General features: G+C 43.6%; 2 protein-coding genes across 4 annotated transcripts; one reads left to right on the forward strand and one right to left on the reverse strand.

Annotated features, from left to right (window-relative positions):
- Positions 1–956: 956 nt before the first annotated feature.
- On the reverse strand, positions 957–18,813 carry cpne4b (copine IVb). Its single transcript, XM_084031407.1, has 16 exons — positions 18,588–18,813; positions 14,915–15,105; positions 12,557–12,736; positions 10,556–10,627; positions 10,289–10,363; positions 9,636–9,719; positions 9,462–9,551; positions 7,431–7,529; positions 7,181–7,267; positions 6,859–6,918; positions 6,617–6,750; positions 6,418–6,472; positions 6,146–6,197; positions 5,512–5,645; positions 4,858–5,094; positions 957–1,921 (listed from the first exon to the last, which is right to left on the reverse strand). Exons 2-16 carry the CDS (start codon positions 15,083–15,085, stop codon positions 1,790–1,792), a joined length of 1,662 nt encoding a protein of 553 aa, XP_083887533.1. The 5' UTR covers positions 15,086–15,105; positions 18,588–18,813; the 3' UTR covers positions 957–1,789.
- Positions 18,814–20,157: 1,344 nt separating this feature from the next.
- dync1li1 (dynein, cytoplasmic 1, light intermediate chain 1) lies at positions 20,158–27,844 on the forward strand. 3 transcript variants are annotated; one of them, XM_084032512.1, is made up of 14 exons: positions 20,158–20,361; positions 20,612–20,685; positions 21,825–21,941; positions 22,040–22,270; positions 22,528–22,682; positions 22,805–22,898; positions 23,221–23,356; positions 23,430–23,541; positions 23,780–23,839; positions 23,979–24,023; positions 24,119–24,206; positions 24,311–24,433; positions 24,616–24,633; positions 26,392–27,844. In XM_084032512.1, exons 1-14 carry the CDS (start codon positions 20,258–20,260, stop codon positions 26,508–26,510), a joined length of 1,476 nt encoding a protein of 491 aa, XP_083888638.1. In that variant the 5' UTR covers positions 20,158–20,257; the 3' UTR covers positions 26,511–27,844. The 3 variants fall into 3 exon arrangements, with proteins under 3 accessions (XP_083888638.1, XP_083888640.1, XP_083888639.1); XM_084032514.1 differs by lacking the exon at positions 24,616–24,633 and adding an exon at positions 24,781–24,804 and having other exon boundaries at positions 20,159–20,361; positions 26,392–26,527; XM_084032513.1 differs by lacking the exon at positions 24,616–24,633 and having other exon boundaries at positions 20,163–20,361.
- The last annotated feature ends 79 nt before the right edge of the window (positions 27,845–27,923 follow it).

Consider the following 27,923-nt stretch of genomic DNA (forward strand, 5'->3'; position numbering starts at 1 on the left):
CGATCTGCTCCTAAAAATTTGTACTTGGTAAGAGTCCCGTCCTAAACGCATCTGCACTGCAATATTGACTCACAGGTAGAGCGCCACCTAATGGCAACATGAAATGTGATTTTATGCCCTTTTTCTGAGTAAAAGCCCCCCCTTGAGGTTGGGCATACACGCATGATATATTTTTTCCTAGATAGACCACTTGGACTGTAAGTAGTGGGGGAGGGGAAGGAGAAACACTAAGGGGACTTTATACATTGTCTGATCTGCTCCAAACTTCACATGCACCTCAGACAGCTGTCAGTTGAACCACCATTAACATCAAAACTATTATAACTTCAGTGTTTCTTCTCTAACCAGAATATTAACTACATGGAAATTTGTAAGATCTGTTAAGGAGACAAAGAGAAAGTGAAAGAGAGATGCTATGGTCACGAACCAGCACTATATCTGAAACTACCACACTTCCATGACACATTATTAACTGTTGGCTCACGGGGGGGAGAGACAGGTGTGTGATATCTAACCTCTATGGGGGTCTGCATGTATAATAATCTGCATATTCAGTGGCAAACTGAGAAACTATACCGTAAGGGAAAAATAAATCAAATAACATGCTCTACTCTTTCTTTGTTATTTCTAGATTATATCTCCACCCTGCATGTCTTTAAAGTTACATTGTTATACATTAGTTCTTTGGACACTTAACCTTTGTGATACACATGTCTAGTCCCATTCCTAGCCCCATCATTCAGCAAAAAACAAGTCTGATACAAAAGTTGAATGGTCGTGTCCCTCTTTCGCATCGTGTGAACATATCTATACTCACAACATGATCAATTCATGTACACACACACACACACACACACACACACACACACACACACACACACACACACACACACACACACACACACACACACACACACACACACAGAAATCAAACCACAGTAAAATGATATAATAAAGTGCCTTTATTATAATCAACATGCAGACTACAGAAAAAACAGTTTTTAGCTCACAGATGAGTGTCTACCACACACACACTTTGCTATCCTCCCAAAACTCTTTACAATGTAAGAAGGTTATTAAGAAATTATTACAATTATTCAGTTGTTCATTTCCATTTAGCAAAATCTCAAACAAATCTGTAGAAAATAACCCAAAACATCCAAGACAACCCTGAATGTCACTCAAATGACAGAGATACTTTATTTCATAACCAGCAAGTTGGAACTGGAGATTGGATATTAGCAGGAGTTGAATTATTCATGCATGTATGCAGCACACTAACGGGGACACGGCCATTCCCATAAATAACATTTGCAATGCTAATTCTAAGCATTTAGGGCTGTGCAGTCAAATAGTTTTGCCTTAACTACTCACAGATCTTTGGGTTTGCGTGGGCTACTTGCTAGTTATCTAAATAAGGTAGGAGTGTCATTTCTTTGGGTGGGCTATGGTCTGAGTCTGCATGCTGGTTCAGAAGACTGCTCTTATTTCTATAAACATCTTTTGGATATACAGTAGATAGTAATAATTTCCCAGATGACGCCCTTGTGGCCAAACATGCAATAGTCATCAATGGAGTAGTTCAAATTGTTTCACCAGAACGAGCTAATTCTCTGAGCTAGACTACGGTAATATGGTTATGTGTACATGTTTGTTTGTGTGTGTATGTATTTGTGCTTTTTCATGTGTATATGTAATATACAGTACATTAATGTATATATATGTATATATAAATATATACATGATACATATGTGTGTATATGAGTGTATGTTTGCTTGCAGTCCATTGTCAGGGGCTGAAGGTTCTTGTGGACTCATAGTCCGACATACACTTGGGTTTGATGCCTTTTGCATTGTAGTAATCCACCACCTGGTTAGGGACTTCCGCCAAAACACTCTTAGCCAGTGCAGCTGGGGAGGCCTGGAAACACAGAGACAGACGGAGTGAGGGGAAGACAGAGGTCACACATACACATCATCAGAGTCGGGAATGCCAAAATGTTTTGCTCTGCTGTTATCAACATTTCCATCCTCCATCGCTTGGTTGCTGTCCATGTGAACAACAAAATGAAACAGGAGAAAACAGCACATCAGATTTGTCTATTCACAAGCACACTCCACAAAGCAATAGGAAATGATCATGTATATTTAAAAAAATTCAGTTAAAATGTTGTCGGCAAAGGTATATGGAAAAGGCTTCCGAGCAGAAGCTACTGCAGTCAATAAAAATGGTGCAAACCTCCAGACTGAATAACAAAAACACTCTCCTCAACATCATTAATTGGAGCTATTCATAGCCAGGATGCATGTTGTAATCATTCTAGCCTTGCAGGGTTGTCATAATCATCTCCGCTAAGTGTTTATCATTCTTCTTTGTATTCTGATCTATTGTGTCCTATGTGGATGGTTCAACACTGGGGCAATTATTTCTGTGCTTCTGTGTCTGTTAATGACTGTTTTTATGTATATGCAATAAATAACTAATTAAAAAACTGGTCACAAAACACAGGAAGATATCAAGAATTCATTGTTATCAAGTTAAATTCGAATTTTTGATGATTCATACAAAGTTAAAACGTTTATTCCATCAAAGGACTTGATTGAGGATGAATATAACGGAAGACTATTTATTTAAAAGAGAAAAATACTCCATGAGTACACGAACACATCATTTCACACACATACAGGTCAGCGACTCGTTTTGCCGAACACACACATGCTCCCACGCTGCACACACTCGCAAAACCTCAAAGTCGGAGAGTCTGTCGTACTCCGTCTCACATAATTCCCAGAGACAATGCGGCATCAAAGAGAGCACACCCGCACCAACCCCACTCTGTCCACTTCCTCCTCTCATTTCCACCCTCCTTTCCGCTCTCCCTCCCCAGCTCCTATCTACCTGTTATCCCCCACTCTGCCTGTCTCACAGCAGCTCCGTCCTGCTAATCCCTTCTGAAAAGAAACGACAGAGCAGAAAATCACCTCTCCACCTCTGTCACACACTCCCTCGCTCCCTTTTGTCTTTAGCTCTGGTCTCAGATTGACCCCCCCCTCCCCCCTCCCTCAGCACTACCACCCAATGCTGTCTCTCTCCCTCATCTTCCTCTTCTTCTTCTCCAAATGTATTCCTCACCTCTCCTGTCTGACGGTCTCTCTTTGTACTATTTGGTCTCAAACTGTCACAGAACAAACTCACCATAACAGACCCTGTTAAAGGTCAGGCAAAAGTATTGCCACCAGAGAGAGAGAGAGAGAGAGAGAGAGAGACAGAGAGAGAGAATACATAATATATACTGTAATAATATAAATCAATGTTAATGTTCATATCAAAAATTATATATATTTTGATGCTTCGGCAACATTGTTACCAAAACGTTCATGACAATAAAGCCCCATTGAATTGAATTGAATTGAGAGAGAGAGAGAGAGAGAGAGAGGCACAGATAGCTGATGTGTTTTGATGAGCACGTCGAGCATATTACGCCCACACATTCATAATCGATACCCCCTGAACACAGCACTTCTTGCAACCCACCCACCCAAAGCAACAGAGAGAGGGGGGGGGGGGGGGGGGTGCTGAAGTAGAACTTTCTAAATGCTTGGTCTGCCGCGAGTCTGTCCTTGACTTATAGCACGGCTTGGTGTTGAACCTCAATACTTTTTGGGGATCGACAAAGAATGCCAACTCATGCATTGCTCGCCCATTTCCTCAAAACGATGATATTTCTCGACTGCCTCCTAAAACTGTCAGCAAACTGAACGTCATTCCTTGAGCCTGAACTGTCCTTGTCGAAATATTTTTTAAAGCTTTTGGACCCTCGTCTTTGGTCTGAGCTGCTGAGTGCTTTTCAGAGATTTTGACAACAGAATGAAGAATGTCCTGTACGTGTACACGCTTTCACTCCGATGCGTCAAATAAGACAGCTGGGGCAGTGCTAATGAGCCTCCAACAATCATCCCTAATGATTCACGTTACTGATGAACGACTGATGTGACAAAATGTCAACTTTGCTTTTCATTTCGCACGGGACGCGACCAGCGGTCTCCTTGACCAAAGTCCTCTGTCGGTAAATTAAATTCAAGTCAATTATAGGCCCGGTTTTCAGTGGGAAGCACGGTGCAGACACAGGTCTACATGTTTTCAAGACTCAAATGGATTTGTTAGTGTTATGATTATATCTAATGGCAAATAGGGTGTGTTTATTGCTCATGAATTCCACTTCTCATTTGTAAGAGGTGTGTTAATGTTATATTGCTTTAGATTTTTTTCATCTAGTTAATTGAAATGAAGTCTTGCATAAAGTGAGGCGCAGTAGCTGCAGTTAGTAAGCTTGTCTTCATGTCCCCACATGATGGCATTAATTATTATTAGAGGTTATGACACATATTTTTTCTGGGTTTGACATGCTCCATGTGCATGCATTGTTATCTGTAGTAGATCTGTAAAAAAGTCTTGATATTTTTTATATAAATATATAGTACATATAGAACATCAGGTGTTGTTTTGGAAACAGTTAGGCTTCGGCCCACTTAGAGGCTTCTTAAAAGCTTTTTAAAAGATGTGAATTTCCTCTCTTTTATAACCTCACATTTATTATGCCCTTTAATGTTATTCGGCTTTAAAGTCAGCAGTATCCACTTTAGTCAACCACACAAGGTACACAAATATAGCTGAAAAACTGCTGCTTTCTCATGTAGTGCCCCATTTGTACACATCTTGATGTTGCCCGACCTCCCTGGAGAATTAGTCCCATTTTTTTTGCCTGGAAGGCATTTATCCAAGCTCATGGGTTTTCTTTTTCACAAATTCAAAAACTTCTATCCCTTGCCCTTTACCCTTCCTCAATAGCCACCCACGTGTTTGAAGTCCTTGAAGGGGACGAACTGGACGATGTCACGGAGGACGGGCTCGCCCTTTGGCGAACGCAGGATCCCATCGTCCCCGTCCAATATCTGCATGTCTGTGAAGTCTGCGTTGCCCACGCCGACGATGATGACGGACATGGGCAGATGGGAGGCATGCACAATGGCCTCCCGGGTGTCCGCCATGTCGGTGATGACGCCGTCTGTCAGGATCAGCAGGATGAAGTATTCCTGGTGAGATGGGAGAAAAAAAAAATGTGGGTGGGAGGAAGGAGGCTGTGGGGAGGGAGGAATTGATGTTCGAGGACTTTTATGTTTTAAAAGTGGCTTCTTGTCAGGGGCTAATTTAAATAAAACTCATTCTAATCCACCAGAGAGCCCGAGAGAAGTGGGAGGAATTAAGGCAGAGAGGAATTTTTGCTCTAAAATTTACGACTGGAATTAAATTAATATCAATTGCTTCCTCTCGCTTTTCACTGCTTCTCTTTCTGCCCCATGTTATACCCACTCTGATGTCTCACTTTCCGTCTTTTCATTGCGATTTGCACTCTCCCATCGTTCCCCTGCAAACAGTCGCAACAACAGGAACAAAAGACTTTTCTTTCTTTTTGAAACAAAACAAAAAAACGTTCTCATCCTCTCTCTCACCATGGCCTCTTTGGTGTGCATCTCCTCGGAGGCAGAGGAGGCGACTTTCTGGATGATTGGGGCGATGTTGGTGGGTCCATAGAGCTGGATCTTAGGGAGGCAATTCTGGTAGGCCTCCACCACGCCTTGGATCCCTGCAACACACACACACACACACATTCTTTTGACACTTATTTATTCGTCTTCCTGTCTAGCTTTGACCTCTCCAAGTCAAAGGTTTTGTACTTGCGAAAGTATCTGGTATTAAATCAAACTCTGCGAATGGGATTGGTCTACAAAGTGACTGGGCTTTTTTTTTTTGATTTAGCATTCCTTCTTAGTCCACACAAACAATAAGCCGACACACCTTCGCAGCGGGAACACAGCTACGTGGGGAGAAGAGCGCAGAAGCCTATTTCACACATACAGATTAGTGTTGTTTTTCTCCGTATCCTAGAGCCTGAAATACTACTCCTGCAGCATAGTGACAAATCACCCAGCCGCATTTGTGTGTGTGTTCAAGTGTGTGTGAGAAACAGAGATATAGAAGGAGAAATATGGCTGTTTTCGTCCTGTGGTGCATGAACACAAGCGTCTGTGAGTCAAGTCGGTGCGTGTGAGTGAAGTGAAGCGTGCGTGCGTTTGACGGGCTCACCGGCACATTCGGGATTGTCCTCATCAGAGTTCACGGCGAAATCGTGTGAAACCTTCACGTGGGAAGAGAGAACACAGCGCCGTTTATCGCCACGTTAAATCAAAAAAACACTCAGCACGACACGTTCAGCACCAATTTACAGGTTGTGCAAATGCCTTCTCTTTCCATGGTGATCAAAAGCAAGCTGTGCCTCTGAAAGAGATCTTAAAATCCAAAAAACTTCCCCCCGCTACAGCAAACATCACACACACGCACAATCCCGGACGCCCTACCTTGAAGTCAGGTGGTATCAGTGCTCCAAAACCGAACGCGGGGAACATTTTATCACTAGAGGAGGAGAAAGGCACATGAAGACGTTTGAGAAAGGTACAGAGGCAAGGACAAGTAAGGACAAGAGCCTTGAGGGGGAAAAGCTAGCGTGTGTGTGTGTGTGAACGACAGATAAATGATGGCTGATGGAGTGGTTTCTACCTATCGTAGTCTTGGCAGATCTCCCCTACAGCCACCAGCGCTTTCAGGTACTCGTTAGGCTGGTAGGGGTGGATGTAGTGGAGGGAGCAGCTGTTTCTGGGATCCCCATTCGATGCTGTGAAGTCTATTGCCACCTGAGAGACACACACACACACACACACACACACACAGCAGGAGTGGGCATGGACAGGCAATGACATGCTTCTATAAATATGGAGGAGATTATACGTGACAAAACTTACTGTGAACTGAATTTGGCAGCCGCCCATGATGTAATCCAGGAAGGAATACATTTTGATGATCTGTCAGGGGGAATGAGGAGATTTATGGATGTCATGAAGTCAAGACGGGGCATTATAAAAAAAGGATGAGGAGGATGTAGCTGATTATGTAACACAAAATAAACTATTTTTCTATAATCGATAGTTTCAGTTACACACTATTAAAAATGAGATATGCTGAGTGTAAATATAACTCAATCAATGATGGAAACAACCATTATTTGCACGCCTACTTGAGACTCGTGCATCGTGGGAAGTAGAAGTATATATTGTGTTACTTCACCTTACAGTGGTTAAGAATGACCACACCAGAGTTCCTGTAATTCTTCTTCTTCATCTGATATTTAGGGTTGATGCACTCCCACTGAAGCTGGCCACACACACACACACACACACACACACACACACACACACACACACACACACACACACACACACACACACACACACACACACATTGTCATCATATCATTTGTGGTGAGTCATGTGAATGTTGTTACTCTTTCCATCCCCTTGCGTGTGCTCGTGCTCACCTGTTTGCCCTCCTGCTCGGCTCTCATCTCCTTGAAGGTGGTCTGAAACTCCCCAATGAAGTCGTGTTTTCCATTAGAGTCCCAGTCCCAGACTGTGCACTGGAACAGACACAAAGGGACACACACACACACACACACACACACACACACACACACACACACACACACACACACACACACACACACACACACACACACACACACACACACACATTCATTCATTTAAAGCTCAACTGCAACACTGTCATCTAAATGCGCACACTCACACACACACATGCACTCATGGCATGCAGGGAAATGCCATGCTGAATGATTGATAAGGTGGTGTTGGTGGGGGGGCAATGGAGCGGTGAAATATTAATCTGAGGATGCTGAGAGGGACGTAGTTTAAGAGGCCGCTTTATGTGTGTGTGTGTGTGTGTGTGTGTGTGTGTGTGTGTGTGTGTGTGTGTGTGTGTGTGCGTGTGTGTGTGTTTTGGAGTAATAGTTTGTTCCTCTCAAAGCGACTGCCAGACAAGATAAATGGCCTCATCACCAGTGAAATGCGCGGGTCAGCAGGCCACGGCTCAGCACATAATAAAGAAACAACCCCATAATTTGAAAAGGTTTCAAATGGAAACCAATATCGGGTCTGTCCCGCAGAGGTTTTACAATCAATAACATTCAATTTAGTCCGCCAATAGTCAGACACTTGTTAACAAATGAGACAGAAAAATGCTTCTACCCTTCACAAAGGTTTAATGGTTTCGAATTGCTGTGACCTTCTTGCCTGAGGTCACTCCAACGACTAGTGTTCACAAGCAATCCGGCAACGCTTGATTAAAAACAATGACCTGCAGTACTCCACGTATTTCCTATGTCCCACTTGAGCTGACAAGTGCCTGCACCTGAAGAGAGAGAGAGTGTGTATGTGTGTGTGTGTGTGCGTGTGTGTGTGTGTGTGTGTGTGGATTGTATGCATGTGTTTCCGAGCATCATTTTTGTGTGAGAGGGAGCTGTAGCGCTCGTTTTCGCAGCCTCGCTTCCACTTCAAGTCGCTGAGAGCCGTTAAGAGTAATAAAAAAAGGAAGACTCTCCGTTCCATTCACTGAATGTTAACGGTTGGACGGAGAGGGAGGGAGAGAGAGAGAGAGAGAGAGAGAGAGAGAGAGAGAGAGAGAGAGAGAGAGAGAGAGAGAGAGGGGGGACGGACAGAAAAGTAGAGAGGTGAAGGAAACTGATAAGGAGAAATACAAAGCGAGAGACAGACACTGGAGGAAGGTTATGCATTTATGCATTGGTCAGTTAGGAGGCCTGTGAAAAGGAAGCACCGGTCTGAATAGAAATCTCGGCTCTGCCATTTCTCACTACAGCCCTGATGCTTCAAACAGGTAGCCCTGGAAACCATAGCCGATGGCGTGCATGTGTGTGTGCGTTAGTGTGTGTGAGCCCTTTCTCCTGCTGTCAGGAGCCATGCGGAGTTAAGACGCCTCTGAATATTTAATGGACGAGCTCATGTTTATTCATGGACAGAATAACTGTTTAGGGCAGATTCGCGGGGCCACCACTTTCGCTCAAGCACACAGATCTATTCCACCGGAGAGAAATGAGAGCTTAGGACGACCGCCGAGCTCTTTTCACACCCGTCGGGCTCTCTAAATTACACGAGGCATCGGGATGACAGGAAAGGCAGCGCATGACCCGAACTCCTCTCAGGACTGTCGGAGGACATATTTGAGGCTGCATTGTGACTTGCTCGGATGGTTTTTGGTTCAGTTTTACACTCGTGGGTATGTGGCACTTTGTTTATGTTTTTACAAATGTCATCGTTTGTATGCCGCACAAAAGAACCACCTTGCAAAGAAACAAACACCTGCAGGCCCCCGGCTGCTGTTGAGCCTCTCCTTGTATATGTGCATTGTGTCTCCCCCCAGGGGAGCTTAAAGAACGAGGGGGAGCTTAAGCCAAGGTTCTGCACGCTCGGATTGTTGCATATTATATTAAAAGGTTACAAAAAACGATTATGGCCTGTAAAAATAGTAACAGACTCACCTTTAGCTCCCTGTCATGGTCACCACTGCAGAGTGTGTTCAAGGAAACTTTGAAGGATTTCCAAACCGGGCTCAGGTTGTTCATGATTGTCTGCAGTGCACACAAAAACATCACAGTCGTTGTCAACCGCTGGCCAGAAGCAGGAAATAATACTCATATAGTGCCTGTGATTACCTCAGTTCTGTGTACGAGCGACTCAGTCCCGTCATTATTTATTCTAAAGATCTCCAGGAAAGGATCTGACTTGCTGAAGAAATCCTTTAGAGGGAAGAGGAGCATGTTAAGGCATTGCGTCAGAAGTGCCTTTCATCACCACAAATGATTCAAACGCTCACAGAATCATTATTTCACCCCTTTACTTCTCCCTTTCTTCCAGCCATCCCTTTCCTGTCCTCTTCAATTTATCCGCCCCTCCTCTGCTTTCTTCCGTCTTTCCCCTAAGGCACAACTTGTTTGGAGTAGTCATCCATGGCCATGTGCGTGTGTGTGGAGGCTGAAAATTAATAAAGTTATCTGTGTGTGTGTGTGTGTGTGTGTGTGTGTGTGGCTGAGATAGAAGGGGGCTTTTGAGGAGAGGTGGGGGGTGGGGTGCCCACCTATCTCAGCAGACCTCCTCTATTGCCCGATTGCACTTTTGTGTATTGTGTGTGGGTTGCTTCATCACCAATTCCCACAGCCCTCCACCTACACACACACACACACACACACACACACACACACCTGCCTGATAGCGCACAGACACTCAAACTTGCATCTCTGAATATTAATTCCTCTCATATTTAAAGGGAAATCACAGATTTTTAATCAACTTGAAAGAGGACACGAACCTTGTCGTCCAGCTTACGAGCGCTGAAGCAGAGCTCGACGTAGTCATCATTACCAGACAACTCCTCAGCTGTCACCTTTACAGGGGGGGAGTGGAGGGGGGAAGGGGGGGGGGGAGAGAGGCAGAGGAAGGAGGTGACAGAAAATGAGATGGAAATGAGGAACAGAATAGATTGAAAAGGCAACATCATCAAATTAATTATCTGCAGAGTGGTGCGCGTGTGATTTGTGCGTGCGTGTGGCTGTGGCGGGGCTGACTCTTGACGTACCGTTATGGAGGACTTCCCAGCAGTGTTTCCCTGTTTGAGTAGAGCTTTGCTCAGTTTCCTCTGAGAGACGATCTGGAACAAACAGAAATGAAGACAAAATCAGCTCCCATATTCCAGTGTTTCTCTCAGAGGGACGAGGTGACAGGTTGGTGAGTTACTCAGCACTTCTCCCTCCGCAACGGCCTACTTTACACATCCAATGGACAGAGAGCAACATGGTGGGGTCACCTTTATCACCACCTGTCAAATGGAATTTGTGTCAGGTTGTATCCCTGGTTTCACATATTACTATTTTGGCTCAGCCAGGTGTTACATAAGCTATAAGTGACCTCTCAAGTTTAAATGGGGATGTCAGCGAGATCCACATCTGAAAGCTGCAAAGTGCCATCAATGCTTTCAAATGACGGATTCAGTGTTTAAGAGCAACATTGCTACACAGGCATTTTGTATTAAGGGCTAATTGCTGGAACGTCTACATATACGCTTCGTTAATTTTGTCTTAAAGTTTGTGTCTGAGTGTTTTTCTGTTCAGTTTTGAAACCAAATAATTTTGAGTCACATATCATTACAAGTGAAATAGACATTCCATGCCTTCTTTTTGTATTATTTATTAATCCTGCAATATGTATTCATAGGCAGAATCAAGCTTGTAAACACATAGCTGACATATAATAACTTGTTAGCAAACCTATTTACACATCCGGCAGTTACAGAATATCAATATTCATTTGGAGTCGTGTTTCTAGCCAACTTTTGACTCATTTTTGGTCTCCACCAACTCCAACGGAAAAAAATCTCTGGCTCTTTAATATTAACACAGTATGCAACAAATGGCATTATGTAATACTCACACCATTTTAATATCACTTTTCTGATTATCTGTTTCCACAGCATGGCTTTCTATTAACAGATCAGTTACTATCATTTGTGCCTCTGATGCACTTATATGCAGTGGATCGGCCGCAGCATCCAGACGTTGTTGTTTGGTCGCAGACAAATCGTTGGCAACGTTATTATACCATTTCAGTAAATCTCGCCGGCTCTTCTCACACAAACACTTCAACACCGTTTGGAAGTCTTTCTGCGTTCTCTCTATTTCCTTCTTAGCATGACTCGGCTGACGAGATCCTGAAATCCCCTTGTTAATTAGTACTGCAATTGCAATTTCCTTCTTAAATACTCTTGGGTATTAAACAAAGCATCTAAATAAAGCGAACCTTCAAATATGTATTACAGCAACATCATCAAAAGAGGTATTAAGTGAGGAAAAAAAGGCCATACTGTATATTAGCAAACATGCTTTGAAAGCATAGTTTAAAGCACCGTCAGGGCTTTACATAACGAAGGACACAAGGACAAGGAAAGCTCGGTGTAAATGCAGATAGTGACAGCAGCTCCGGCGAAAAGATCACATTAGGATTTCATCCACGGCTGAAGTTGCTGTAATCTTCAAGTTGCACTCTCGCCCAGATTAATGAGCACATCACCTGATACCGACACATAAAATCCCAACAAACTCAGTTAACCTTAGAAAGGATTATATGCTCCTGTCTGTAATTCTTACACCCGACTCATGCACACTCATGCATGCGCAGGTCTCACACTGACGTCCATGCTCTGCACTGGTAAACCTAGCACCTACACTGTAAGCGATATACTGGTTAAATGCAATTTGCTGGTTGTAAGTGCACTCACTGATGCACATTAATGCACTCCTTTCATCACAGGCACTTCTGGTTCTCAGGGTGAACTCCCTCTCATACGTATTCAGCTGTGACCTCGCACGCACCACTTAGCTTGTGCAGCGCCATTTCATATTCATTTATATAAGACGAGGAGATGTGTGTTTTATTGACTAGTGTTCAGAGCGAGACAGTAAGAGCAAGGAGTGTAACATGTTGTGATCACTTAGTGTCTGCTAAAGGCTCACTGTCACATCGCGCGTTCTTCACCGGCATGTTTCACGCTATGCTCCCCATCCGGTCGACCACCGACACTGACCTGCCCTAAGGTGCACTCCATGGCTCCCAGGAAGTCAGCGTCACGGAGGCCATTGTTGCCAGAGCTGATGTCATGAAGTTCAAAGCGGAGCCTCTGGACCTCCTCAAAGTAGTAATCCACCAGGAGGATCTTGGAGAAGACTGGGCTGCTACTGCTGCGGATCACCTCTGTACGGTCCACCTGCAAACACACATGTGCATGCACGTGCAGAGGGAGCGCACACACACACACACACACACACACACACACACACAGCACCACGAATGTAAGCAAATAATTAAATAATATACTGCCAAATTGATTTCCATTATCATTTCTGTATGAATCAGTTTCTTTTTTAATAACATTTTAATGTCCAATTAAATGTAAATGAATGAAAAGTTTTTAACATAATGTGTTTGTTGACGTTAATTTTTTTAATATGCGCTCTCCGTTGTTGATCATTGTTTTGATTGCCCAATTAAATGTCAATAAAACAAAGGGAAATGGAACTTTTGAAGCATTTGTAATTCAACATCTTTCATGCATACTGGTCACCACGCCTAATGACAACAACTAAATCCTGTGTTATAAAGAAAGCAGAATTTACATGTTTTTATATTTTTCATATAATAAAGGTCTGGCTATGGAAGAGTGCCTTTTTACACAGTGCTAATTTATTGTTGGCAGTCTCACTTATTGAGTTTGTTTTTATGTTCTTTCTAAAGTGGACTGCAGATTCCATTCAACACCCAACACACAGCCACGACGCATTGATCGTCAACCTCAGCAGACTTTCCAGCACTGCGGCAATTACCACAAATACCTATGACCACATTGTTTACACTTATCAACTTGAGGACTGGGAGTATGGATTTCTTTTTTTTGTATTTTTTTGATGGCTATGATTGCACAGGCTGTTTGACGAGACAAAGAAGCCACACATTTCTCACATTTTCTTCTCTCTGACTATCTGATCCAGAAAGGAATAGAAGACCGAACAAAAGTCTGGCTCGGCGGTGCCAACAAAACCTATCCAACACGAGCAGCTGACACAAAAGTGAATGGCACAGTAGACTCAATAAAACAGATTTGGCCCTTTTCTCACACCTCAACATGCTGGCATCTCATCAAAGCACACACACACACACACACACACACACACACACACACACGAAGTGGCTTTTTTGGGGGTCTCCAAAGACAGAATAACGCTGCACTACTTTCTGAGCGCTTGATCTTGAGCCCCTGTGGAAAACCATGTACGTGTGTTAGAGTGGGTCACTGTAGCGCTGTATGTGTGAGGATGTGTGTGCATGCGTGGGCGTATGTATCTACATATTTTAAAAGGAAGACGATGCTCTCAGCATAGGTCTCTCTCTCTCGCCCAGAAATATGGGGAAGAGGGAAAAAAAGACACAAAAAGACACTTCTTCCTGAAATCCCTCCAGATTTACCCTTTCTTTCATGCTGCATTCTTACAAAGTCCAACTAATGTGTGTGCTACTGCCACTGGTGAGACTATGAGAGAATAAGATGTTTCTTGAAGAAAGGGATTCCATCTGAAGTCCCTGAAAGAGCAGGTTGGGTCTTGGAGATAAAAGGAGATGAAATGAAAGACTTACTAGCAGAAACCACCATCAGTGTTTCATTTCTTTTCTTGATTTCAAGCGCTAAACTGTATTCCAGGACGATGTTGTCGATGGCTTTTTTATTGTGTAAAATGAGGAAAAGAAAATGGACCATGATTCCAAGAAACAGTACTTTGGAACATTATTATATACATCATTATTTTTAATATCTAAAAGATCGGGGCAGACAACGTGTTTTGGAGGATGAGCAAAGAAACAAAACAACTTTTCATCTTAAGGTTACAAATACAATCTGCAATCACCAACCTGCAAAAGTTATGATTTCCGTGGCCTTCTGTGACAATAAGCATCCATAATTTATTACAACACGACCTGCATTTTAGCGTGAGAAGGTTAGCGAAACAATCACAGCTCTGCATGACAGCCCAGGTCCCTGATTGCACACGATCATTAAGTCAAACCTGAAATTTATGACGTGCTTGAATAAGTCCAAGTGTTGTCTACAGAGAAACCCATTAGGAGTTTAACACGGAGCGCAGATGAAGACACGTACAGTCTGACGGAACGCATTGTGTCGTTTCACTGAAGCTGACACTGGAGGTGTGGAGCTAACTCATAGATAAACCGTTTGTGGGAAGGTCTTTTATCAATACTGATCAGTTTGAGCTCTCATGGTCGAATGAGTGTTATGAGCACGGACACACACACACACACACACACACACACACACACACACACACACACACACACACACACACACACGCTTCATCCCACCCCATTACTATACCTCAAACCACTGTCCGTGCGACTGCATCTTCAGCACCACGCAAGGATCGGGTTTGGAGAGAGCGTCGCGGTCCGAGATCCCCCGGCAGGCCACCCTCAGCTCCACTTTGGCCAGACACGGGGAGCTGATGAAGCCCAATGTGGCCTCTGCAGACTCATAGATGTTACTCATGCTGAACACACAATCACACACTGGAGGGAGAAGGAGAGAGGAAAAAATACAGGGTTAATTGGGTAGGTAGGTAGGTAGGTAGAGCGATAGATAGATAGATAGATAGATAGATAGATAGATAGATAGATAGATAGATAGATAGATAGATAGATAGATAGATAGATAGATAGACAGACAGACAGACAATCCCATGCACTGCAGTATGTTTGAACTGTTGTTTGCTCTAACATGAGCAGATGCAGTGGCACTGACTAAGCAGACAGCACTCAAACTATTCAAGGTCAGGACTCTGAAGCTACCGAATATCCGACAAGGCTCCTATACATACACACACATGCCCTGCAACGTGAACACGCACAATTATACATTTAATGCACAGTATAAGTGCTCTTGTGCACACACACACACACACACACACACACACACACACACACACACACACACACACACACACACACACACACACACACACACACACACACACGTGCACAAGCTCTGCTGAGTAACCAGAACAAATCGGCAGGGTTTCTCCTCAGGTTTCCGGAGAGTGTATAATGTCCACGGTCCACAAATAGAATACTTCCGAGCATCCAATAAACGTGACACAGGCGTTTTACCCCATGATAATGTGACATGAATTGTTAATCATGATATGAGTTTAAAATACTTTTTTTTTTTTTTTTTAACAGTAAGAGCTGCTAAGAAAATGACCCGTCTTCACAATGAGGTTTTTATTCCGACACAATATCTCGCCAGGGACTATACGTCAAACATCTCAGACGGAGCTTTTGTATACAGCGGTGTTGGTCAATATGAGACACGCATGGCAACTATGTGTAATGTGTAATAAGGGATGACTCTCTTGATCTCAAAGGCCCCGCACGTCCATCAGCTACCCACACAGGTGTTTTCAATTATTCTGCTTAATTAAACCTGTGTGTGTGGGCGCGTGCAGCCTCAGGTTGATTGCTATTATTCTCCGTCTCCTTTGAGTTTTGTTGCACCTGTTCGAGTGTAAAATATGCCTTTATAGTTCTGAATAATCCGTGGATGGACTTAATGTAACAGCATATCTCTTTCCCACTTTGGACCTGACCAGAGGTATCACAAAGTACTGCTTTAGGTGGATCTTATAACCTTGAGATGAAGCCAGGCTATCTGTTCTCCTGCTTTCAGTCTTTATGCTAAACTGACCCGACTGTAGCTTCATATTTAATGGAAAGATATAACACTGGTATCAATCAGTACAGAAACAGAAAAGTACATGTACGGTACATTAGATAGCACACTTCTGCATCGCAGCGTAATCAATAATACTTTAATGACCTCCCTACACATGCTCTTTACTCAAAGCCTGCTGTTTCTAATGCAGGATCCAGTTGACATTATGGCTATAAATCTATTACTGTTACATTGGAAACACATTATACATTGCATGTATAATTCATCTCAATGTGCATGGATGCATTTTTCCCAAACCACAATGTAGGCTACATGAAGAACTGGGGCTGAAACCTTCGGTAGTCGAGTCCACTTGGTCCGAACTAAACCACAGGTCTGATGGTACGGAATGAATATTAATGCTGCGGTCTACTAGCATCCTCCTTAGGGAGCCAAGAACTGGGTCTGACTCTGACCTCAATGTCTCTCTCTCTTTCTCTATTAAACTTTATATTTCTCGGTCTTCCATAATTTATGTTCCATGTGTGTGTGTGTGTGTGTGTGTGTGTGTGTTGGCTGGTGGTGATTATTTTTAGCTAAGTTCACTGAATGGGCCGTACACAAACAGGCACGGACGGAGCCACAGGGCAGGTGTGTGACATGCAGCAGAGACCTGGGGTGGCGTGTAGCTGGGTTGTGTTTCTGTATGTGCGCCACTGCATACATTTGTGTGTGTGTGTGTGTGTGTGTGTGTGTGTGTGTGTGTGTGTGTGTGTGTGTGTGTGTGTGTGTGTGTGTGTGTGTGTGTGTGTGTGGGTGTGTGTGTGCGGGAAGCAGCAGATGCCTGTCTGTTCCGGGTGACAGCAGATGACACTGATATGTGACGGAGGATGTGGATGTTTTTTACTGTATACGACCGTACAGTACAGCAAAGGATCAGCTGGGACGTGTGTCGCACGTTGCCCGAGGTGACAATAAATTTTCACATTACACTTTGTCACGAGGTCTTACAATAGCTTCTTGGGGAGTATAAGTCCCCAAATCGTTTTGTTAAAGCTGACAACTGTTTTCGGATACGTATACGGACTAGAATACCAAGCGAATGCACTGGTGGTTTTTACACAATCTCTCCAAACATGAACATTTATAGAATCACAGAGCAGTTTAGCATTTGACAAGATAACATTGCAATGTTTCACTGTGTTGCTGTTTATAGAAGCATCACTAACAAAGACGTGCAACTTGCAGAAGGAGAGGTTGAAGGCGTCGTAACGAAGGGATTCGTGTGCTATTAAATGTGTGTGTAAATCAAAGGTAACGCCAAAACCAGAAGAGGAATGATTGATTGCAGGGCGGTGTAAGATGTCTAAAAGTCATTCAATTGCTCCTCGCTGTCGTCTTGTAACGTTATTCTCCACACTGTGACAATCAATCATGGCTCAGAGCTTGATTACCATGACCCTGGCCTTGACCGTACGCGTTTTCCGCAAATGTGTGTCTGTGTGTGACATATGTGGAGAGTGACTGTGGCAGAAGTGACGTTAATGATTCATCCAAAACATTAAATGACTGTAATTGCTCGATCACATATAGATTATCAGACAGATACGTCGCCATCCGGGCACTGTACAGGAAGCAAACATGGCATGTTTTGCATTTGCACTATATGTAATATTAATCATGACAGATGAACAAGCTGCTCAGCTGATTGAGGACCTGGGAAGACGGCTGGGTGCGATAAAACACAAAGAGGAGTATCAGAAGTGAAACAGTCTGGTGTTTGCGAACTCACAGTGTTATTAGAGCTGACAGAGAGAGAAAGAGAGAGAGGGAGAGAGGGGTTGTGAGAGGGGGGATTAGAGGGATGGAGTGAGAGGAAAAAACTGGAGAAAGGCAGGCAAGTGGAAGCGAGAGGAAAAGAGAGACAGAGAATGAAGCAGATCTTCCCCTCCCATAGGGCTTATCTTGTTTTATAACACTCCAACCACAAATTAAAGCAGAGGCTTTCCAAGAATCGCCTCCGAGGTATTTTCCAGTATGTTTTTTGAAGAAAGAATTGTATTGAAATGGATTTCTTTATGTTTCCTAATAGTTCAAACATACATAGTTTGATAGTATATGTATATTCCAAAGAATACTTATGCCTAATGAATCCACAAAGTCTCATCATTTGTTTAACATTAAGTCATGCAAAAAACATCATCACATTATACAGGTATTTCACGCACAAGACAATAGAGGGAAAATGTCCAGGGCAAATGTTGGGAAGAGCACCTCTCATGCAGCGGTTAAGACATGCACCATCCCGGCTGCTGCTGTCTCCTGCAGAGCTCAAACTCACCTCAACGACCTGGAGAAGAGATCCGAGCGGAGCCGAAATAACTTCACCCCCGTTTAGCCTACTTGACAATCACGGATGCCTCGCCGCCTCCGGACCCATGTCCCTCTCCTCACTCTTTTTGTCTATATGTTCTCCTCGGTCCCCTACACTGCAGAGCTCGGTCGGTTTTCGGCGCTGACAGCCAAACAGAGCTGCTTTCTAATTCCCACAGGGGGAGCGCGGTGAGGATGCGCTCCGTGCGCCTGGGTCTACTCTGTGTGAAGGATGGAGAGCAGGAGGAGGAGGAGAAGGACGGCGCGCCACTTAACTAGAGTTTGTAATCCGCTGGCTCCACCGGGGGCCGGAGGGAGCGCACCGTGCCCAGGGACCTGCTGGCATTCGAGCACAGTCCACCAGCGCCATCTCGTGGTCGTCACGGTGAACTGACACGTGTAAAAAACTGATTTTCCGGTTCTCAGCTTTGATTGGCTACGATGTGCTTCAGCGGTTTTATAATAAACGATGACCGCACACCTGAGACCACTTGGTAGTTATTAAAGTTCACGCTGTGCCCGCCGGATGCGCCAGTTCGGATGAATTTAAATCGTTTGAACATTATGTATGAAGCGTTTACGATTAAATAAACAGCAAATAGAAGATTTAAAAAATATATATGTTAGGTTATATTAGTGCTCTTTTAAATTATTTTTGATCCGATTGGTTGGTATCATCATTTCGATTTTAATTGGCTTCTAATTGTTTTTCAGGCTAAATTTGTTGGCAACTGTTTTCTCATTAGCTTATCAGACACCTGTGAAGTACTGGGATTGTACTAACCTGTATCTAGCGTGATATACATATTGATTTTCTGTATTTGTGCTGAACGTGCATTCACTTCTAATATACTGAAAACTAAATTAGATTATGTAAGTGTCACGCTATGTGACTTTAGATTTGAATACTGCTGCATAACTAACTTTTGATTGATTAACTTTTTTTTACTTTATAAACCTGTTGTACAATCATAAATATAGCATATAATTCATAAATAATTTTGGATTGCATCCAATTCCTAGTATTACAGCTTTATCCTGTAGGCTTAGGCACAGTGCCACATTATTAAAAAAAAATCAAAGACATTGATTCATGAGGCAACGATTTTAAGAGGATATTTAGTCTGAATCGGATTTGTGCGGCTCTATTGAAAGCACATTTATCCTGATTTACTCTGATAAATCGGCCGGGACAAAATAAGCTTCACTGTAGCAAAATATTATATAATAGCCTGTAATTGAAATAATTGCTTGGATTTTGTACCACCAGGCTATTTGGTTCATTGGGCTATTACCAGTCACAATTTAGACATTAGATTACATGAAAACAAATGTTAATACATTAATTTCCCCTATAGGCTATTTATCAGAGATTTATTTTTGATACATTACTATTACACTCAGTTGTAGACCATCTTCCTGCACATGACCTGGTGTCAGGCCTTGGACTTGCTGGAGGTCAGTGCACGTCCCTCCCTTTGCGGATGAGATCATTACACGTCTGGAGCAGGGACCCCAGCTTTGTGCGGACAGGCGGACGGGCCACGCCCCGGCCCCGGCGTGTGATGCACCAGGCTAGGTTAGCACGCCACAGCTACATCCGGGCGCTCCACTCGGTTTACAACAAGCCCTGCGAAGATGGCGACTACAGGGAGGAGTGCATTATTATCCTCCAACTCGACTGGACCTAAGAGCACGCTGGACAACAACAACCCGGAGGAGGATGACGGACAGGACTTGTGGTGGGCGATACGTTATTTCAGACGGGTTATTGTGAGCAAGATTTGCGGGCGCGGGGGGTCCATTGTGCTTGGATGAGGATGGTTTGACAGCTAGCTCGCTAACGGGGCTAGCTAGCATCAGCACCAGACTGAGTGGACACTGGTGACACAGCAGCACTAGCTCGTTTAGCTTCTCGCTGTCAGTCGTTGTTTGTTCATGACCGAGAAAGCCTCGTGTGGCCGTGTTTTAACGGGGCTGTTCTGTCTGCAGGTCCACCATCCTGAGTGAAGTGTCAACTCATTCAAGATCCAAGCTACCGTCTGGGAAAAATGTCCTGGTCATGGGTGGGTATCTGTGTGTGTGTGTGTGTGTGTGTGTGTGTCTCTCCTGGCTAGCGAGCAAGCACCGTTAGCTTGATGGTCGTCTCATTCTGGAAGACGTAATGCTGCTCGATAGCAGAGCTAGCTCACTCTGGACTGATGGTGCTTTTGTGTTCACGTCTGGTAATGTTAGCGGGTGCGCCGCCTCGCAGACACAAGACAGGTGTATTTCCCCACACACACACACACACGCACACACACACACCCTCTCTCATCATCTTGCGAGAGAGAGAGGATCGGGCCGCTTTGAACCACTGCAAGTCATTCTAGCATCCAGCGTCGCTAGTAGCAGTGAGGTGGAGATGATGCTGAGGGGACCAGACAAACCATCAGCCTGTGTCCCAGTATGTGACCGACGCTGAGAGGGTGCCTCCCCGTCGCACTCGGTCCTCGTGTCCCGCTTGCTGTACTAAACACAAACGCACACTGTCTACACACTACACATCCGCCTGGGATAATCCGCACCCATTCCAGCTAATCAGCGTTTTGACTTTACAGACGTGTGACTTTACAGCCATTTGTCTTGTGATGCTGTCCATGACAACATTAGCAAGCTCTGTTTTTTTTATGATGCATCGAGTCCCCCTGTCGACTAGATATGGCACGGTGCTGCAGCCTTGACCTTACGTCATGCACAATAACAATGTCATGCTGTCCGCGGTGAGGCTAGTAATAATGCCAGGAGAAATGCAAATACAGTCCATTGTCAATGTATTTACAGGATAATTAACTTTTTATCCATATTGAAAATCCTTAAATGAGGCTGCTGGCTCTAGTCAAGTGGATTGTTTACGTTCTATATTTGTGCTACATACATATTTGTTTAGTGCTGAAGTGATTGGTAGATTAACCAATAAAGTGATTAGCAGACATTATGTCTGAAAGAATTTTGCTAATCCATTAAATCATTTTACAAATGAAAATGCCAAACATTTCCAAGCTCCAGCTCAATCATAAGGATCTGATGCCTTTCTTTGTGTTTTGGACTGATGGTTGGGGTTGAGGAAAGATTGACGGCAGTTTCTCCATTTTCTGACATTTTAGAAACCAAATGATATTACTATCCATAATTCTGCTTTTTGACTGATTTTGTGTGTGTTTAGGGGAGGTGGGCTCAGGGAAGACCGCCTTGGTTGCGAAGATGCAAGGGGTTGAAGAGTTCATGAAAGGGCGTGGCCTGGAATACCTCTACTTCAGTGTCCACGATGACGACATTGATGGTAATTTCTTGCATTTCATAGACCAATACATGTCTGAAGCCTACTATAGAGTACCACTAAGGTAATGTGTTTATCTTTGTGTGTGTGTGTTCATTTAGACCAGACTCGGTGTAATGCCTGGGTGTTGGACGGAGACCTTTACCACAAGGGTCTGCAGGGAGTAGCTGTTCCAGTGGACTCTATTGGTAACACGTTGCTGCTGATAACGGTTGACATGTCGCGACCATGGAATGCCCTCGACTCTCTCCAGAAGTGGGCGGCCGTTGCTAGGGAACACATCGACAAACTCCGGGTCGCCCCAGAGACGCTGCGGGAGCTGGAGCACAGACGTGAGTCATACCGGCAAGAGTATATCAAGTTGAAAACAAAGTGTGTGTCAGTGTTTCCTCGTGGAACAGCTGAATGATAACACTTCTTAAATGAGGAGCATATTTATCAAATCCTTTCTTAGAAGCTTTTCATTGGACCACTAACCCTTCAAGGGTTTTTTCTTAAGAGACCCGTCAATGATAATACGAGATGTTTAAAATGATAGCCCATGTCATGTGCATCATTGTGAAGGTTAATGTTGTTTGTGTGCGTGTAGTTGTAAAACAGTTCCAGGAGTACACAGAGCCAGGCAGTGGAGAAGATGGCACCCCGCAGAGGAGGAGTGAAGAGGAGGAGAGTGTGCTGCTGCCGTTAGGAGAAAACACGCTCACACACAACCTGGGTATACCAGTGGTTGTGGTCTGCACTAAGGTACTCACTCACTCACTCACTGCTGGCTTACAAACATAGCTGTGTGGAAAGCTATTGTCCTTTAAAATCATACATGTGCATTGCATCTACGTACACATATTCACCTTCATATCTTTCCTCAGTGTGACGCCATCAGCACATTGGAGAAGGAGCACGACTACAGAGACGAACACCTGGACTTCATCCAGTCTCACATCAGAAGTTTCTGTCTGCAGTGTATCCTTCGCTGAACATAGTTTCTGCTGCGAGCCGAAAACTGCACGAACAAAAATGTGTAGCAGTAGTGAAAACATGATGAAACTATTGGTTTTATTCAACATCACTGAATTCTCTCATTTGACATTCTTAAATTTTTACACAAAAGATTAAACAGCATCTTCTGTGTATTTGTCACAATAATTCAAAGCTAGAATCTGTGTTTCTGTAGTGCTGCGTTTATAAAGAGATGTAGGTTTTTTAATCACTGGGCTGTGAGTTTTATTTCGGCCCCTGTGTTTGGACGTGGTGATGCTGAAAATAACCTTGACGACCATGTCAGACGGGGCGTCTCTGGTTTACACATCAGTGAAGGAGATGAAAAACCTGGACATCCTGTACAAATATCTGGTTCACCGACTCTACGGCTTTCCCTTCCACTGCCCGGCACAAGTGGTGGAAAGAGATGCCGTCTTCATGTAAGCCTGCTTTTGTTTGTGTACACGTACTAGAACTGTATGTTGGTTTGTAACCCCGTCTCTGCTCTCTCAGTCCATCAGGTTGGGACAATGAGAAAAAGATTGCCATACTTCACGAGAACTTCCAGACAGTAAAAGCAGACGACAGCTTTGAGGAAGTCGTAGTCAAACCGCCGGTCAGAAAGGTACACGCTCCTACTAACAAATGTCTAAGCCTTCAGCGCAACAGAATGAGCATGGCTGTAATGTCATGTGTCATTACCTTCTGTATCCTTTTTCACAGCCAATGCACTAAACATTACCCAAGTCCCCTGCAGGGACCATTGAAGTTTTAACCAATCTAATGTATTTGCTGTTGGAGAGCTATAAAGAACTGGAAGCGATTTTAAAAATATATATTTTTTTTCCCCATCTTGTCATCAGATTGTACATGAAAAGGAGATTCAGGCAGAAGATGACCAAGTGTTTCTGGTAAAACTGCAGGTCAGGAAAGATTTCTGTTGTGTTATTGCCAGTTTGGTTTTCTGCTTGCTGGTGCGCCAATTAAATCTGACCTGAGGGTGCTGATATGTTAATTAAATACTAATTGGAGTGAGTGTGTATATTGTGCTCTAATTTGCAGTCGCTGCTTGCCAAACAGCCCGCTGTGACAGCGGGGCGACCAGTGGTGAGTGCTCCTTTTTTTACTGGTTTTGGCTGATAAGATGTAGGAACGCTCCCTCCAGTGTCCATGTGTGTGAAACAAACTGCCGTTGTTTATAGGACACCACCAGTAGAGCACCCACCGGCTCACCCAGGACGAGTAATCGCTCCGCAGCGGCCAACGTAGCGAACGCCATGCCGCAGTCGGGTATGTCATATATTTTATGACTGCACACAGCTCTCGATGACAACGGCTTGGTCAGTGCATGTTCGTGTTTGTCTGTGTTAAACTCTTATCTCTGTATGCTGCAGGTCAGACCAGTGAGGGTGTGTTGGCCAACTTCTTCAACAGTCTACTGACAAAGAAAGCTGGGACAGGGGGGCCCGGGACACCAGGTGGCGGTAACAACACTCCAGGAACAGTACGCAAGTCAGGTGAGAACACACTCTGGTGGGTCGAGGTTGTAACAATGCTCTGGTTTTGTTGGACAAGTGCAAATGTTTTTTTTTTTTTTTTTTTAGGTTTAATACCATTTGCATTTCATGATCACTCAGCTTCTTTTTCCATCTCCTGTCTGCCATCCTTCATTTTCTCATCTTTTCACTCTCTGCTCCAGACATGAACATAACACATGGTAAAGGAAATCTTTAAAGGGTCCGAGTCCAAATGTAACACCCATCGTCTTTATGCCTGTCTGTAGTTCTGTGTGACTTCATTCTTAACTGTGTTGTGCGATCTCACTGTTAACATCACTCATACTGTGTGTATGTGTGTGCACTAGTCAGAGGATGCTGGCCACGTTAAGGTGTGTGCGAGAGAAATACTGCTCATTTATTATCGCTTGTGTATGTCATTATCGTTCATTCTCAGAAGCATCCCTATATTTCCTTTTGACCCTTTCCCTCCTGTGAGGCTCCGACTTTCTTCTGAGGGGGAGCATTGCCAGGCTCAAGCTTCCTGTATCAGCCATTACCTTTTGTACACACACATGGACTTTGTTGTGGGCTATAAATTATGTTAAATAGAAACGTTGCCAATTTTAACTGTCTTTGTAGCGTTGCAATATGGCCGATATGTGCAAATGAACGATGTTCGGCGTCTCTCTGTGTCAGCAGCACCCCGAGCTCCCCACTCAGCCACGGGCAGTAGTCTGCTGGATGATGCAAAATGAAGCCGAACATCATTCATTTCCTGCATTTTGTTGTCAGGAGTAGTTTTAATCACTTTCAACATTTTAAAACCTAAGCACAAACAAAACGTGAATTCTTAGATGTGTCAGAATAGGTGTATTCATTTCTTATTAGTTGCAAGATCCAGAACAATGTAACAAAATGTCCACAGAAAGGGCAACATCTCAGAGCTGCATTCTTCCTTTCACCTATTTGGTTGGGAGAAAAGTGGGTCATTTTATTTGATTGACTGAGGATTTAATGACAGTTGCACCCCTAATCTTTCCCTTCCTAACGCCCTGTCTCCATTCTGTTCCTCTACATTTTTTTGGCATGTTGCATTGCATTTCTCATAACTAACATCTGCCACAAACATTGCACATGATTCTAAATAAGACTGGGTGATATGGGGAAAATATATAGCTTGATACTTATACTATGTATACTGTAAACCCAATATTAATTTATTATGTGCATGGTTTAAGGTATGATGTTTTTCACTGTGAACCATACTGGTATATTTTTAAAAATACTATTTTGAAACTATCAGATGCTCAAAATAACAATAAGATGTCTTCCATTTTGGTCTGTTTTAAACTAAGTTACTACTATAAATAGATACAATAGATCACATTGGTACTATTACATGGAACATACAGCATACTGAGTAAATTGCAGGCCAATCAGACAATGCTTAACAAACACAACACTGGTCTCAATGCAGATCATTTTAAATGTGTTTGATATACTTATATGCAAATAAATATTAATACCGTCGGTATTACCAAAGGTACACATGGATGTAAACTAATTGTGTCATAATATCTGAAAATCATAGGAATGCCATTAAGTAACATTTACAAACACTAATCCAATCAACAAGGTAAAGTTAAACTAGTGTACCCTCTCTGTCACAGTATGCACTCTGTCCAACTAACTTGTCTTTCAAAATGTAAGAATTATATTGAAAAAAGAAAAATTTCCTTATGAAAGATAACAACACCCTGCCAATGTAAATTAGCAATTATAATATTATGTGGATTATTGTGTATGTTTTGCTAATATTCTCATTTCGCCCAGGTCCTATTTGTACCATGTGTAATTGGCTTTGTGCTTATTTGCATTTTGCCATAACCACTCAATGCTATGTCATTTATTGCTCTGGCTAAAATGCTTGTTTGCTGTGATATAAGGTAGTCATTTGTACGTATGGCTCGTTGCAGGTTCGAAGCTGGGCCTGAGCGACGTACAGGCGGAGCTGGACCGCATATCCAGCCGGGACACTGACTCGGACTTGCCCAATGCCAACGACAACCCTGCCACTGATGGCCAGGACACATGAAAGACCAACACACTTCAAACCCCTCCACCCTCCACCCCACCCTCCCTTTCCACCTCAGTCACTTTCCATCTTCCTTATCCTTCCTCCCTGCACTCCATCACAGAGATGCGGAGAGAAAGAGGGATGTAGGCAGAGTTTTCCCCTCTCCATCGTCTTTCACTTTCTCCTGAAGGAGAAGAACTAACCCTCTCTTCCCCTCACCCTCTTCTCACCTCACCCCCCCGCCCGCCCCCTCCTGGCTGTTGCGCTGAGGGCGAGTATTTGTCACTGTTACATACAAGACTATCTGTTACATGGGAGTAAATAGGTATGGGGGTATAACGGGGTTGTGGAGGTCGACCTGAGAGGAAGTGAGAGGTGGGCTGAAAATGATCGATTGCAGGAATGAAAGGGAGGGTGTTTTAGCCATCCATTTCTAGTGATGGTACAGTTGGTGTTTTTTACTGTAGGAACTGCTGAAGGGTGCATGTTGATGAAACTGCACTTAGGGTGCTTTAGGGATGAGTGTGTGTTTAATGTATGTGGGGAAAGTCACGCTTGGCCAGAGGCAGAGATTGAGAACAAAAAAAAAGATGCCTGAAACAAAATTGCAGACAGTCTTGTTTTTTTTTTTTTTTTTTTGATGATGAAGGGACAAACATACCAGTATTTGTGTGTGTGCGTGTGTGTGTACGTGTGTGTGTGCGTGTGTGTGTGTGTGTGTGTGTGTGCGAGAGAGAGAGAGAGAGAGATGGAGAAAAGGAAAGGAAGTTACTTCAACCTAAACATGTATGTCAAGAGATGTCTGGCTGTTTGCATTTCAACCAAAAGGCAAAACATTGCTATGCTCTTACACTACAAGCTCTTAAGACTGTGCATACACTATTATTACAGCAGCTGTCTGCTAGACTACACAAACCAAACCTGACAAAAAAATATGTACTTCAGAATCAAAGTTCACACTCGAGCACTAGTCCCGTGTAGAGGGCACCTGAGGTACATCATGGCACCCAGTTCTACAACTGGCCAAACGTCTCCTTGTGGTAGGTATTGCTCAAACCTGTAGATACCCGACAGTGCACTGAAAGGGGAGGTAGATGGTTGTAGGGGGTAGGGGGTGGGTAGCTGAGCTTTACTTGTACAGAAAGAAGCGCTAGTGATTCAGTTCCATAGTTACTGCGGGCGGGCGGGGTGGCGGGTGGGCAAGGGAGTCAGAAGAACAGAGGGTCACAACAAGAATGTACAGTCATTGTCTTGCTGATTGGTCCTGTTATTTCAGAGCTGTGTGTTGGCGTTTGTATAATCAGATCTGTTAATCAGTCAAATAAAAGGTGTATTTATTCGGATTCATCCACCTAGCTTCTCTTTGGTTGTTTTTTTTTTGTTTTTTTTCTCCAGTCATTCCTCTTCTCCTCACTCTATCTTGTGAAGGGA

This window comes from Eutrigla gurnardus (assembly GCF_963514095.1).
Source record: "Eutrigla gurnardus genome assembly, chromosome: 17".
NCBI lineage: Eukaryota > Metazoa > Chordata > Actinopteri > Perciformes > Triglidae > Eutrigla > Eutrigla gurnardus.

What these genes read in the sequence shown, in the direction of transcription:
- cpne4b (XM_084031407.1), bottom strand. Translation starts at nt 15,085, where the DNA reads ATGAGTAACATCTATGAGTCTGCAGAGGCCACATTGGGCTTCATCAGC. An exon ending in CTCGTAAGCTGGACGACAAG is followed by an intron (nt 9,720 to 10,288) that starts GTTCGTGTCCTC and finishes TTCCCTCTAAAG; the next exon opens with GATTTCTTCAGCAAGTCAGA. An exon ending in ATCTGCCAAGACTACGATAG is followed by an intron (nt 6,473 to 6,616) that starts GTAGAAACCACT and finishes CTCCTCCTCTAG; the next exon opens with TGATAAAATGTTCCCCGCGT.
- dync1li1 (XM_084032512.1), top strand. Translation starts at nt 20,258, where the DNA reads ATGGCGACTACAGGGAGGAGTGCATTATTATCCTCCAACTCGACTGGA. An exon ending in CCACGATGACGACATTGATG is followed by an intron (nt 21,942 to 22,039) that starts GTAATTTCTTGC and finishes GTGTTCATTTAG; the next exon opens with ACCAGACTCGGTGTAATGCC. An exon ending in GAAAGAGATGCCGTCTTCAT is followed by an intron (nt 23,357 to 23,429) that starts GTAAGCCTGCTT and finishes CTGCTCTCTCAG; the next exon opens with TCCATCAGGTTGGGACAATG.